At 36.6% G+C, this 14,510-nt stretch overlaps 1 protein-coding gene across 2 annotated transcripts; it reads right to left on the reverse strand.

The window, feature by feature from the left end:
- Positions 1-356: 356 nt before the first annotated feature.
- LOC141639251 (DNA (cytosine-5)-methyltransferase CMT2-like) lies at positions 357-11,844 on the reverse strand. Of its 2 annotated transcripts, none has more exons than XM_074448414.1 (21): positions 11,456-11,844; positions 10,674-10,708; positions 10,267-10,369; positions 9,007-9,114; positions 8,721-8,840; positions 8,506-8,599; positions 7,886-8,079; positions 7,725-7,790; positions 7,395-7,640; positions 6,832-6,890; positions 6,671-6,737; positions 6,248-6,577; positions 5,081-5,149; positions 4,883-4,969; positions 4,706-4,793; positions 3,482-3,597; positions 3,301-3,402; positions 2,914-2,957; positions 989-1,058; positions 806-909; positions 357-692 (listed from the first exon to the last, which is right to left on the reverse strand). In XM_074448414.1, exons 1-21 carry the CDS (start codon positions 11,678-11,680, stop codon positions 494-496), a joined length of 2,526 nt encoding a protein of 841 aa, XP_074304515.1. In that variant the 5' UTR covers positions 11,681-11,844; the 3' UTR covers positions 357-493. The 2 variants fall into 2 exon arrangements, with proteins under 2 accessions (XP_074304515.1, XP_074304516.1); XM_074448415.1 differs by having other exon boundaries at positions 10,468-10,708; positions 11,456-11,795.
- Between the last annotated feature and the right edge of the window lie 2,666 nt (positions 11,845-14,510).

Consider the following 14,510-nt stretch of genomic DNA (forward strand, 5'->3'; position numbering starts at 1 on the left):
TTTTATTGTTGTCAAGACTCAAAATCAATTTGGAGATAAACATAGTATAAATACTGAATACGAGAATGGAATATAAATTCCGTTGTTCTATGCTTTATGTCATGAGTCATGACAAAGATGGTCTTTTGATATAATGTCTTGTAACTTTTAAGATTATTTGTTCGGATTTCCTTATTGGAAATTCAGTTTTTTTTTTTTTTGTTAATGCGTGCCATAAAGCCTTGTGGGTTTACAAATAATATTTCTTAGTTTGTCATAATTATCTGTTAGAAAAGGAATTTTCTCATAATTAATTGGAAAAGTAAGTAACTTTAACTTGCACAAATGAATGGAAGTTATGCAAATTAACACTATGGTTTTGCCAAATAACCTGCCAGCAAATTTGGGGTATTCATGAAAAATGTTCAACCAAGTATACCAAACAGTCAAGACGACGAAGGACACTAGCACAACAGCTCCTTTTAACCCGAAAAAATTACAGTGTAGTTCTTGTTTACATCGGAGAATTCTCCAAAGAAGCATTGGCCTCTTCACTCGAAGACTTAAAATATTCAATTGCTGTGGTGTGAGAGAACTTGGGCGGGAGAGTCATTAGAGTGCCCTTGCCAGCCAGCTTTTGGACAGCCATAGCCATGGTATACCCTAAGGCTCTAGCAACTGAAACTGCAACTGCGTTTCCCACTTGACAGTACCTGCATGGGCAAGGAATTTACATATTACATCATTTAACAAAACCCACGAAATTGGAGAAAGCAATTCACATTCTTACACATACAATAACAGACTGAGGCAATGCTATACTGACCTTTCCTTCACGCTCCCAGAAAATGTGTAATAGTCTGGGAAACCTTGTAATCTTGCATATTCTCGGATGGTAAGAACTCTGTCTTGTTCGGGATGCAAAATCGCCTAGAAATCAATACACAATGAGACCATGTATTACTGATATGTACTTTTAAGTAAAATAAGAACACATCAAAGGCGCTACCTGGCAGTGAGGATCTGGCCTTGTCAATAATGTTGGCACCGTCTCATCCCACCATAGTCGAGCAAATGGTCTGAGAAATTTGTCATGTAGGATTGAAGATCATAAGGCAATTGAGAACTAGTTGTAATTGATGGTTTATGATTATCATTTCCTACGTTTGAAAGGTTTATATGTAACAGAAACACCACACAAGTCTACAACTTACTCCATCCAGTTTTTATGTGACTACTTCATTGGGTACTCAATAATATGTGCTGGAAAATGCAGGGGACAGAAGTCACATGACCACAAATAACAGACAAAAGACAAAAAGTAGAACGTTCGTTTAAAAAATGGATAGAGGAAGTACTTTTTTCGAACAACTACCTAATACTCCTCCTATCTAATCCAATCTACCCCATCACTATTTGAGTAAACCGTATCAAATTTTGATCTTCATTTTTCTTAGAAAACTAAAGTATGAAAATTTTAAGTATGATATTAACATACATATATTTGTAATAATCATTACAAACACATAATTTCAACACCCAAAAGTAATGGAGAAAAACAGGGTCAAAGTAGTCAAGTGGGTAGAATGGATTGGAGGGAGTATAATTTTCTTTTTCTCAAACTACTACCAAACAAGACATTTTTGTAAACAATATGTTACCTTGTTATCGAAACTGGACAATAAAACAAACTCTCCTGTCACTCTTTGAGTTCTCCGGCCGATTTCACTTTGGAATTTATACTCTGCTTGATACATGTCTCTTTATACTCATCCTTTCCCCTCCCTCATGAATACTCTATGTGCCTTCTTCAAAACCCAGTTTCATTTATTCTATGTTTATTAATCACTTCCATATCTATCTTCATTCTCTTTGTTCTCTTGGTTAAGCTAATTCCCACAACATTGACCTTCTCTCGTTCTTTCCTAATCAGATCTTGTTTATCATATGTTTCTTAACCTCACCTCTATTTCTATCTTCCTTTCTCTTTGTTTGCCCATTTAAGCAATTAACCTAAATTAGAATTTTCTTCAAAAAAAAAAAAAATTAGAATTTTGTTCAACTTAGTTAAGAAATTCCAAAAAAGAACCTAATGCAAAAATAACAGCATTATCGTAGTGCCTCAATGGCTCCCGCAAATTGCACAATAAAGGGAGTCGGAAGTATGAAGCCTTCTTAGCAACAAAAAGAGGTAGTTTCTGAATGACCACGATGAAAATTGCAATGAAGAACTGCATCGAATGACTACTTCACAATAGAAAGAAGCGCAACCACTTAGTAAATTAACACCATCGTCTAATGCTATTTTGCAGAGTAGGTTTTACTATGCCCTAATCTCTATCTGTTTTAAAATTGTCAATTCCCTTAATGAAAGAACATTAACTGCTATCGCACTGTTCAGTAAGATTTAATTTATTTGAGTCTTGTTGGATGAATTTTGATTTGATCAACAAAACAACCAAACTACGAGCCCAACTTGTCCAAAAATTGGAGTTAATGGAGACAAAAACAAAAGCAGTTAAACCAAAACTACAACAGCAAACAAATTCCAAAGCTAAAATGGTGAAGAACAATTTGTATGATGACCAAATAAGCAGGAGAGGAGGAGAAGAAGTGAGGGACGCAGCAGGAGAGAAGCAGGTATGATGATATACACATATGAACAGACATTAGAAGGGGTATAGTGGTCATAAAAATAGAGTTTTTGTATGAAACGGCTCAAATGACCTGAATAACTTGTTAATTCTCATGGGAAAATCAATTTGTAGCAACATTTTCAAAACAACTTGAAATGGTCGTAAGTTCAAGTAAAAAAATAAAAGGCAGTATCTTTCGAAATGTTGATTAGGGTATAAAAAATAATTTATGTTGGAGTCGTATTTCACAGTTTTTTTTACTAAACATGATTTAAGTAAAACATGAGAATATACGTACCTCAAAGACTTCCCTTCCGTAAAGTTTATTGCATAATCAGGAACCTGTTCAATTGTAGAAAAATGTGAGTGTTAACGAGGTTGTGCGTGTAGGAGGCAGCTCTTCTTAGAGGGTTAACAAATTATTGTATTAGAGCAAAGCAACCTCTTTCATTTTCATTAAATTTCAAAATTAATGTCACGCCCCAAATACATTTTGAAATTTGTAGGGGTACTTTTCATGCTCAAAGGAACTACTACGCCGTAGACACGCTGAATATTCTATGCTTCATTTAAGGTAGAATGCAGGAAGGTTAAAAACAGAGTAAAGGACAGGCCCACAGAAAGGGAACCTAAAAATTTCCATAACGGGAGCTTGTGAAGGCAAAGAGATTAGTGAAAAAGTTACCAATTGCCTCCCAGATGGCAATCTTATGTCAGATGTTGGATCTCTACGAACAACATTGTCTTTTCCAACAATTAGACCTGGCAAGTCACGGAAATTCGCTCCCTGCAAAATACCTCAATCAATAACTCATGGATTGAACTGGGGAGATATAATGAAAGAAGTTGAAAGAAACATTCATAACCTTTCTATGCGGAATCTTTGAAACCCGCAAGTAATCATCCTCTGACAATTGCTCAGGTCGATGATCATAGAGAACACATCTGCTATGTACGGTGCCACGAGAAGTACCTATCATCTCTACAAAAGAAAATATCAAGCAGATATCTACTTATAGACAACAATCGCAGAACAACAGAAATAAGTGAATTCCAATTTAATAATTGGGAAATTCTAAGTTATGACAGCCATTTTTTTTCCTATCACAAATTCACAACTTTCCTAAAGATTTCTTTCTTCTGCATATCTATTTGTCACAACTTTACAATGGTATTTTTAACATGCAATTAAGCAACAAATCTTTTGCGTTCTTGAATTAATGATTATTTAAGACATCAATGACTGGTAAAAGCATTCTAAATTCCTCTTTCTTATCTAAATCTCTTCCTACCAATATAGAATTGCAAATCTGTGTATGATTCCAGTAATCACTCCAATGTAGACCTGTCAAAATTCGACCCGACCCGTAAACCCGACCCAACCCGACCCGTTTTTAGGGTTACAAACCCGTTTTTTTCGACCCGAACCCGAAATGACCCGTTATTTTAGGGTCGAGACCCGACCCGAACGGGTCGACCCGTTGGGTCAAAGGTAAATCAAGAATTTTATTAAAATATTAATATTAAAATATTATATTTAAAAAAATAGTTAAAAAAGTATTTTTTTTATTACTTAAAATTACAAAAACAACTAAAAAGTTAATTTTATATAACTTTTATAATATTTAATAATAAAGTAATTATTAAAAAAACTTTATTTTAATAATTATGTCAATATAATTAATGTAAACGTTGAATATGATTAAAATATTAATTTTAAATATGATTTACATTTTAAAAAAATATTTTTTAAATTAAAAAAATCATTTAAAAAAGACGTTTGAAATTATTTCTTGACCCGTATTCTAACCCTAACCCGACCCGTGACCCGTATAACCCAACCCGTATCTGACTCGACCCGTATCTGGCCCGACCCGTATTCGACCCGACCCGTATTCTGACCCGACCCGTATGACCCGACCCGCCTGACCCGTTTGACAGGTCTACTCCAATGTATTTTAAAGTTGTCAAGATTCTTAAGAATACATTATTTTAACAAGTACGAGGGAGAGATAAACAAATGAAAAATGTTAACGATATATAAACAAATTTAAATTCTTACTAAGTAACTCATTCACGGATAAACTTACCACATTTATCTGCTCTAATATATTTTTGAAACTCAGTCTGTGGGGGCTTTCTATACGACATTTCTACCCGACCTTCATAGTTTGTCACCTACAAAGAGTCAACTTAATAAGCATACAAGAGTTGAGAAGTATCCAACAAACAAAAAGGTTGACATAGAAGGTTGATAGAGGCATTACTGGTGGAAGATCAGAAATAGCATCTTCAAGAACAAGGGCTTTTTCAAGGTTTCGTGATTGATCTTCATCATAAGCAACAACGTTGCGCTGTGTGCATGTAAGACTTAAGACATTAAAAGGTACGCTAACATTAAAAAGGAGAATCTATAGACATATAGTAAAGCTTCGTCATGTAGATCTATAAATAAGATTAATTACCTCAAATTTTGATGGTGCACCGTACCTCAACACCACATCATGTGTTGGAAGAGGAAATTGTGGTAATCTCTGTAGGGTACAAGCAATATTCAAATGTCACTCCTTATGCCTAAAAAGATTGATCACTTATACTTTTTGGTTCTCCCAAGTTAATATAGGAACATTTCCATATAGCCATCAATCACTAGATGCAATCTCAAAAGGTGATCAAATGGGATGATGACATTTATTTAACTACAGATGACAATCTAGGGTACTTTCCTTATTTCCTTACAAATGAGAAGCAAAGAAAAGTGTCTCTTGGGATGGCACTGTTACATTCAAAATGCTCAACAATAACAGTAACATTTTTAGCCCTAGTGCCCCAATGGCAGGTGGGCGGTTGTACGCTTAGTTTTAAAAGGAACAAGGTGCAGTTAAGCAAGGAAGGCCTCTGACGACAAGGGGCAAGACGCATAATGAAGGTGTGCGCCTCCATCCCATAAGGCACACCACTTTCTAGACAAATTTGTGTTTTAAATAAATGTTGGTGCAACAATACCCTTTTTGGACTTTAAAGAAGGCTCACATGGAAGATAAGGAGAATGAGGTAACAGGAAGGGTAGGATAGAAGAATTACAAGAAAACGATATTGACCTTCTAGAAGGCTGTATTGCTTGTGGCACCTTGTGCACAAAACAGAGATGACTTGGAGCCTTTAGCATAAGAGCGCCCAAGGCACGTCTTCTTAAACTAAACTTAAACGCAGCCTAGGCATGTGGTAAAAACAGAGACAAGAGGTTTTTTTTAAATGAATAGAAATGAAAATTGTATGTAAAATGGATAGATAATAAGCTGCTGCAGGGCTCAATAAGCATCCACGGTTTAGTAAGTCGGTTTGATTTATTGCATCATGTTCCAACGTTGGACTGTTGGAGAAGGTGAGTCTTTGGCAGCATGGCCCCATACTTTGAAAAATGTAACGACACTACGATGACAATAAGCTAAGTAGATCAAGCCTCATCGATCTCCCAGAGTTCTTTCACATCAACCTTCAATACATAATCTTTTGGAGCACAAAGATACACACATCTAATACTTCTAAGTGTCAAGCAATCTTAATCCGAGTTCATGTCAAAATAGAAAAGTGTAAACTGTTACGATATGAAAAGGGAATGGGTTACTTGCCTCATTAGGATGAGCTCCCCATAAGAAAACGCGTAAACGGAATTGCGGAAGGCCGTAACACCCAGCAGCCATGATTCCAAGACTTGCTTGATACTTTAAAAGAACCAATCTACCAATTGCATATCTTGCAAGCTGAGCATTAGCGAACCTCAAAATGTCACAAACATTTTCCATGAGTACATAAGATGGCCGGAGAAACTCCACAATATCCATAAAGACCACAATTTGGCGATTTCTGTCATCATCTAACGGGTTATCAACATTCCTGAAACGGTTATAGCCACTAATCCCCTGGCATGGTGGACCACCACAAATCACATCGACATCCCCCTGGAGAAAAAAAACAAAGGAAGAAGCATATTACTATAGATTATTTAATGAGCAAACTAGCATTTAGTGAAAAATTTCATCATAACCTCATACCGGGCGTGGCAATAGTCCATTTTTATATCCTTTTAGCACAAATTCTTGTACACGCTCCTGGCAGTTACTAACAAGAACATGTATCAGTAAGCTAAGCGTTACAAATAAACAGGTAGCTGAGGAAAAGTACTCTAATAATAATTCCGTTAAAACCTGCATACCTGAGTCCTTCTATTAGCTCCCATGTGTCATCACTTGGCCCATAACCATCCCAACGCACCTAAAATTACATAGAGATGGTTCACTTAAGCGTCAGCACCACAAAGCCAACATAATACTCAAACCCTAAATAGTATTCTATACATTCTAAATTTTGTTTCCCACTCCCCATCTGCCGTTGGTGGTCAAACAATATCTGATTATGACCAACATTTTCGCACAATTTAAATTGTTACAATGTTTTAGAAACGTTACAATTTATCTTTACATATATTTGGAAAAACTAATATTCAAAATTGACATCACTTGACAGTTGACCACCAAAGTCAAGCAGGACTATCAGTATGGGATGAGGGAGTAAAATAGAAGAAAGTGCCTTTAAGGTTTAATTTGAAGAGATGCTACCAAATGAGATGGCAAATTGCCTTTGATTTCCCTAAATAATTATTTTGGCCTACATTCTATATGATTACTCCAATGGAGCTAGATGCCTGGATACAAGTTATATACCTTCCTTTCAAATATCCTATTCTATTTGATATGCCAAGACAGTCTTTTAGCCTACCTTAAAATGAAGTCCACTATCACCATTTCCATTAGGGTCACCATAGCAAATATCAACAAGACTGGCGACCTCATATTCATCAGACGAGTTCCTTTTTTTACTCCTAGACTGCATTTGCGATTTTGACTTTATCTGGGTCCTAGATGAAGATCTTGTCTTATTTCCTGCTTCACCAGCATACCGTTTACAAAGTTTATCCCATTCTTTTAACAAGTGAAGGAAATCTTCCGCAGGTTCATTCCTTATCTGAAAAGAAAAAACATGTTATGTCACTCAGCCAGTTGCATTGTAGATATATCTCTAGTCTGACACAGAGCATGGCCAACTCACTTGTGCATTCGGGTGATTCAATCTCAAGCTCTCACAGGCAGATTTATTGATGTCAAGAGCCCATTTCTATAAAAAGTCAAAAGTCACACAACCTATCAATAATAAAGGCAATATTGAACCAAACATATCAAAAACAATATTACATGAACACAATAACTCACTGTAACTAAATGAATGCCTGAAAGTTTAGCCCCAAGGCATAATCCAGTTGACATTCCACCACAACCTGAGTACAAATCTAATAATGCCATCTCAGCTTTATGTAACTTTGGGCTAGAAAAGTTCCAGAAATTAGGACTGAGACAATCTTCCTGAATTTTTTTAATGCTATCACACGATGATAAGCCAACTCCATCTGCAACCAACCATTTAACAAAATCAGACACTGATACTTGAGAATGCACTTGGCACTTAAATGATAAATATTGAGTCCCTCTTCTAAATATATTATATAATGGTCCATAGAATAAAACTACAAAGACTCGTAAAGACTATAGCACACAAGTCACAGTAAAAAATGATCTGAATCTCCTTAACAGGGGCCAAGGGCGGATTTTTTTTTTCTCTTTATTGTTTATAAAGAAAACAGACCAAGTTTTTAATCTAGGGGAAACACGACCTGCTAAAGTGGCAACTGATCACTCATGTATGTCGATACAATTAGTCATCTTGACTAAAAAGTGTCGACAGTAAACATGTGTACTGTTTTAATAGTTACAAAAACACCTGCAGGAAAAATTCCCCAACATATTTCATGTCACAGTTGAGCTTCCCAACATACCATCAATAACTGTAGAAAAAGTTGTATAATCGACCAAGTATTTCATGTCATAGTAGAAGTCAAAGCCGGAAAGAGATTTCGGTTTTAAGTCTACCTGCAAAAGCTCAAAGGAAAAAAGCAGACATCAGCACTAAGGCGTTTGTCAAACACAAGAAGAAAGTGTAGACAAACAAAGAAATTAAGTAATGCAATCTATGAAGTATTCAATGTCATACACTAGCAGGTACTTGTATGATCTTGACTTTTGACACAAGGCAATCTATCGGGTTATCGTTCATAACATCCGAAAGGAACAATCGTTTTTCGTCATGAGGCTTTGCTTCATCTCCTATAACCTGAAATAGAGCAAAAGCAAATCAAACAAGGCCTACAAACCTTTGTTTCTTAGCCCTCTTCCTTTATTTTTTCTTAGCTCTCTGCTTTTAATGATTTCACTCTAATACATTAAAACAAGAAAGTTAAGAAAATTGAATCAAACCACTGAGAAGATCTTGTCCTTACAGTATCTTCAGCTCTATAAAACCATTGAACACGAAAATAATCCTCGTCATCCATGGTTTTAAAGAACTCGACAATTTTGCCAACAAAGTTCTTCTTCCTCGATTCACCCTACATGACATAAATAACCATTGGCCACACAACGGAGGAGTTATAGAAAAAGAACTGGAAAGTTACAATTTGTCAGGTAGTCATTAAGCATATATAAATGGTATTGATAGAAAGTGGCACCAAGGCGTACACCTCACGTTTTGGTTAACCCCTACTAGAAGCATAATACCCCACTTGAAGACCATTACATAGAAACAAATTCACCTCTCCCCTACTTGAAGACCATTACATAGAAACATCATTTTCAATCATGTTTGTTGGGAGTAGTCTTGAGAAGGAGTGACCTCAGAAAGTTTTCAATAGACTACACGCGATGACAGGAAGCATTGCAATGTCATGCGTAAGTCGGTGTCTATAGAGCTTGGATAGCTAAATTTAACAGCTGCTTCAGCTAGCATGTAAGAAGAGAAAGGGAGGGGAGCGGAGAGGGAATGGAGTAAGGTAGATTTTTTTTCCCAGATCTTTCATATGTTGAGGAGGAATTTTGATTTTTTTTGGAGGAGGAAAAGGAGGGAAAATGGACACCTCCATCCCCCCCCCCCCCCCCCCATTTGCCTCCGGTACCATTTGCTAACCAAACAAGGAAATTTGTATCCCTCCCCCTCCCCAGCTCCAGTAGGAACACGAACGTAAAGGCTACCTAAGTATGTTTGCCCGAAAAACTACTCATAAAATTTCACAATGCATGCAATCATGCATAGGGCTTCATCATATTTTCCTAGCGCTCTCCTTTCTCTCAATTCTTTTTGTTCTTATATCTCATCACCTAAGATAAGACCACTATCAAAGATCCTTAGTTTGTTGTCCACAAGAATCTATGTATCTTCTACATACCTATTAAGTGATTGCAAGACCCAAAAGCCACAAAAGGCTTGAGATGCAAGTCCATATATAAGGATTTACTTGTTTTTATGAGAGCAGTGACAAATATATTCTTGCTCTTATGGTTCACACTTCACATGGAAGAGCCAAGCTTAAACTTTAAACATATTATCAGCTGTGATGGGCTAAAACAAATACAACTTAATAATATAAATGTCAATGATAATCATTATATGATATTGTGCCTACTCAAAACCTTAATGTTTACTGAAACCAATAGTAGGCACAAAAGATGATGTACATAATATGACAGGAGAAGGAAACACTAACTTTTACATATGCGCAGTCGCCAATGTCAAAAACACACTTCAAAATCTTGGCTTGAGAATAATGGCATCTTACATCCAAAACCAACTCGTCTTCATCATCATCACTAAAACAACAAAAGTATGCTGGTTGAATCAAAATCAGAACAGCGAAAAGTACGAAGGCATTCAGGTCTACTGCCAAATAAAAGTCAATAGCAGTTACCCAGGTCGCCAGCGCCTCAAGTGCACCGGTGGGTCATATGTACACAGCTTTACCACTCAGTTGAAAACGCAGATAAAATCTAATGAGCCAACTTGATTTATTCCATTATATTCCAAGGCCAAAAGAACAGTGATTTTTCCATCCATTTAGAAATGAAAAATAAATCAAACATTACACTAACATGAAAATGACAGATGGTCACTTACACTGCGGTTGAATTCCCACCATTTTTTCTTTGTCGCTGCAAAATCAGAACGACATTAGATCATCCTCTATAGCGGAAACGTTAATTAAGAACAAATGATGACGTCCATTAGTTTGATAGGAACAAGCTAAGCTAACTAGCAATAGCAATATTCTTAACCTTCTACCAAATCGCAAATTCTCATTGTAGATGAGTACTTTTCGTCCACATTGTAGACGGGGCAAAATGTCGCCATTTTAACGACAAAATGTTACAGCTTAGAAAATTTTTATCAAAAAAATTGTTACATTTTACTGTAAACGGGTCACATTTACTTGGTCTTAAGCTTAAGACGAAAGTGACCGTCTTAAGGGGGACTTAATGCTATCAAATAGCCTTTCCTGTTCACCGGAGCTACAACCGCAATGATACCTATTTTTTTCCCCTTTACAACTATGACCATAAATATATAAAAGATTATAAAAAATGATGATATGATATTAAAATATTGATCTTAGTTATGAGAAGATGAAGATTATTCATAAAATTATATTTTGGACAATGAAAAGTGAAGATATATAAATGCAAAAACTACATGCATTTACAACACTTCAGCAAGAACAATGCCAACTAAAGAGGGTTCGGGTCGAGAAGTGCATCGAATGATTGCTACCACGAAACAGATAAAAAAGAAAGAAAACACGCGACAGATAAAATCCAGTATCCAACCAAAATTACAATTAAAAAGAAAAAAAAGAAAAAAAGAAAAAAAAAAAAGAGAGAGACTCCAAAAGGGCAATGTACCTTGTTCTGGTAGCGATACGGCCATCGAAGGCGAGCTTCTTCATCAGGAATAGGATCACCAATGAAGAAGGAAAGGCAAGAAGCTTTACTGCTCCTAGTTTTCTTGGAGTTATTATTATTATTAGTCTGTTTAATAACGGAATTCTGACAGACAGTCGAGTTAGCATTTCCAGTGAGATTAGTAAATCTTGGAGAACTTCGGTGATTCATTGGATCAGTCGACATTGTTAGATCCGAAGCAGACCACTACGATTTTATTTACTGCTCTTTCTGGACCTGCTTTTGTCCTCTTTTTATTTTTTATTGTGTGAGCAAGATAAGAGGGATGACTGTCTTGACTAATGAGATTACACCATTTTCGGTTGTGTTTTCTAATCTATTGTGGAAATAAGGGGAATAAGGCTATGTTTGGTTTAGTAGTTGATTTGACCCAAGTAATCGATTTGGTAATATTTTGGTAGTGAATCAGGTTGATTAATATTTTAGGTAGTTGTTTTTCTAGTGTTGTTTGGTAAAGTGATTTGGTCAGAAAACGATTTTTCAGTCAGACGAAATAAAAAGCTATTGAAGGTAGCTTTTTAAAGTTTCAGGTAGCTGAAATGTTATACTTTACATATTTACCATTTATTTAAATTAATTTAGTATATTATTAATTGTCCTTTTATGTCATTTTACAAAAATCGATTACATTTTTAGTTAGTTTTACCAAACACTTTACAATTAATCGTGACCTTATCGTTTCAATTTTAATTAGCTTTTCATGTGCCTTTTTAATTTCAGTCACCTTATCAGGTTTCAGGTACTTTTTCAGGTTTCAGGTACCTTTTCAGTCAGTTTTACCAAAACAGAGCCTAAACGTTTTAAAACTCATGGCCCAACTAACATCTTTTGGTTTTAAAAAAAAAAATACTTCATCATATTCACTCATTTCTTTCCTTTTTCTGTTTTTATAATAGTCGGATTTTCTTCACTCTTTCCTTTTCTGAAAGGTTTTGTGTGGTCCAAATTCAATTGTATGTGGGGTAGAGTATTTTGTATGATCCAAAATCATTTTTTTTTTGTGTAAAATTGAAGGAGAAGAAATGAGTGAATAGGAGAGAGCATTATACTATGAGAGAGAATGTATCCTTTGTCGCATTATAAAATGGCCGCACATAATAATTAGGGTTATTTAATGGTAATACTCTGAACTATGAATGTCCTTCTCAGAATACTATGTACTATGAATTAACTATGAATATTATCAACTAATGCATTCCCTCCTTTATAACAAAATCCGCTTCTTTTTTACCTGATGCAACAGGTAATCTTTGCGATGGGGCCATTTTTTTGTTTTTTTTTTACTTCATCCCTTCCATATGCATTCCATATCTCTGTTTCCCTTACCTTTTTTTAACAATTAGTCTCACTTTAGACGGTATATCCGTTTAAAGTGTAGGCGGGTAAAATATGTCACCATTTACATAATAAGATAGAGTGGTGACATTCCACTTGTTGTCCGTCTAAAGTGTGAATTTGACCCGTTTAAACTTTAGATAAATACTGTCCGTCTAAATTGAGAATTGGTGTTTTTTTAAACTTATATAAAATCTCAATCTCTCCTCTCCCCTTTTTATACTGCCTCTCTTTGCTCTTCATAAATGAAGAGTTCACCTTGCTGTTAATCAAATGCTTCCTCAACTAATGTAAGCCACAACATCTTATTTAGTCTATACCAATAATTCCGAATGTATTACCCATAAAGACTAGATCTTCACCGCCCTTTTCAAAACAGCCACCATACCATAATTTCAAAATCATAGTGTTCAACGGATTTCCCTAATTAATCAAGAGTTAGGGCCTAATGGTGACGAGCTCCAATATGTGAGATTCCGAACGTCGTTATTTGTTTTGCAGGTCGATAAATTGAAACTGCGTTCCTGTTCCGTTGAACTCGGCCAAGTAGAGTTTATACTCGACCGAGTAGGTCACACTCGGCCGAGTAAAGAGGCACTCGACCGAGTATCCAGAATGACAGATTGTATGTGCTACTGATCTTTGGATACTCGACCGAGCAGACCAAGTACTCGACCGAGTAGTCCATACTCGACCGAGTATACTCGATACTCGACCGAGTATCCTTTTATCGCGACTCAGCTCGGGTTATTCTAAAAACGGAAATTTCCCATGGTACCCTCGAACTTTGACAGATTACACATGGTACCCCTCATTTTAAGTTTCTACATATGGTACCCCTGTATTTACCTTTTTCCTTCCCAGAATACCCTTTGATAAAATTCTGTCATTACTCTGTTACTTATTTGACTAATGACCCATTCTTTTTTGTTATTTAATACACTAATCACTCATATTATTCATTAAACTAACTCTAATATCTAAATACTCAAACCACCCACTATCACCATCTTCTCCTTAACTGCCGACACCTCCCCCACCCTCATTGGCCACAACACCACCACAACGCCAACGCCGACGCCACCACACCGGCGCCACCATACTAGTCCCACCATTGCCACCTCTCTCCTCTTTCCCTCCCACTAATTCGTACTCCCCACCGTCCCTCCTCCTTATGTGCCACCCACCTCGCAACACCACGCTCCCCCTCCCCCCCACCGCCGCCCCTCCCACCACGTCGTCCCTTAACCCAACAACCAACACAAACCCTAAAACCCCAAATCTCAAATAAAACAATTGAATACTTACAAAATGAAAAAGAAAATTATGAATGTGATCTTGAATTTGTAATCAACTAGGTTTGGCGTTAGTGTGGTTGCGTCGACGTGGTGGGACTAGTATGGTGACGCCGTTGTGGGGTGGGCGGCATAGAGGGAGGAGGGACGTGGGGGGTATGGATTGGTGGGAGGGAATAGGAGAGAGGCGGCAGTGGTGGGACTGGTATGGTGGCGCCGTCGTGGTGGTACCGTCGTGGTGGTACCATCGTGGTCAACAAGGGTGGGGGCGGTGTGGCAAATTAAGATGAAGATGATGATAGTGGGTGGTTGGGGATTTAGATGCTAAAGTTAGTTTAGTGTATATAATATGAGGAATTAGTTTA

The sequence above is a fragment of the Silene latifolia genome, unplaced genomic scaffold, assembly GCF_048544455.1.
Source record: "Silene latifolia isolate original U9 population unplaced genomic scaffold, ASM4854445v1 scaffold_315, whole genome shotgun sequence".
Classification (NCBI taxonomy): domain Eukaryota; kingdom Viridiplantae; phylum Streptophyta; class Magnoliopsida; order Caryophyllales; family Caryophyllaceae; genus Silene; species Silene latifolia.

Coding starts and splice junctions, on each gene's coding strand:
- LOC141639251 (XM_074448414.1), bottom strand. CDS start 11,680: ATGTCGACTGATCCAATGAATCACCGAAGTTCTCCAAGATTTACTAAT. Junction 8,841..9,006: donor TTTATAGAGCTGAAGATACT/GTAAGGACAAGA, acceptor GCTCTATTTCAG/GTTATAGGAGATGAAGCAAA. Junction 1,059..2,913: donor ACGGAAGGGAAGTCTTTGAG/GTACGTATATTC, acceptor CAAATTTCTCAG/ACCATTTGCTCGACTATGGT.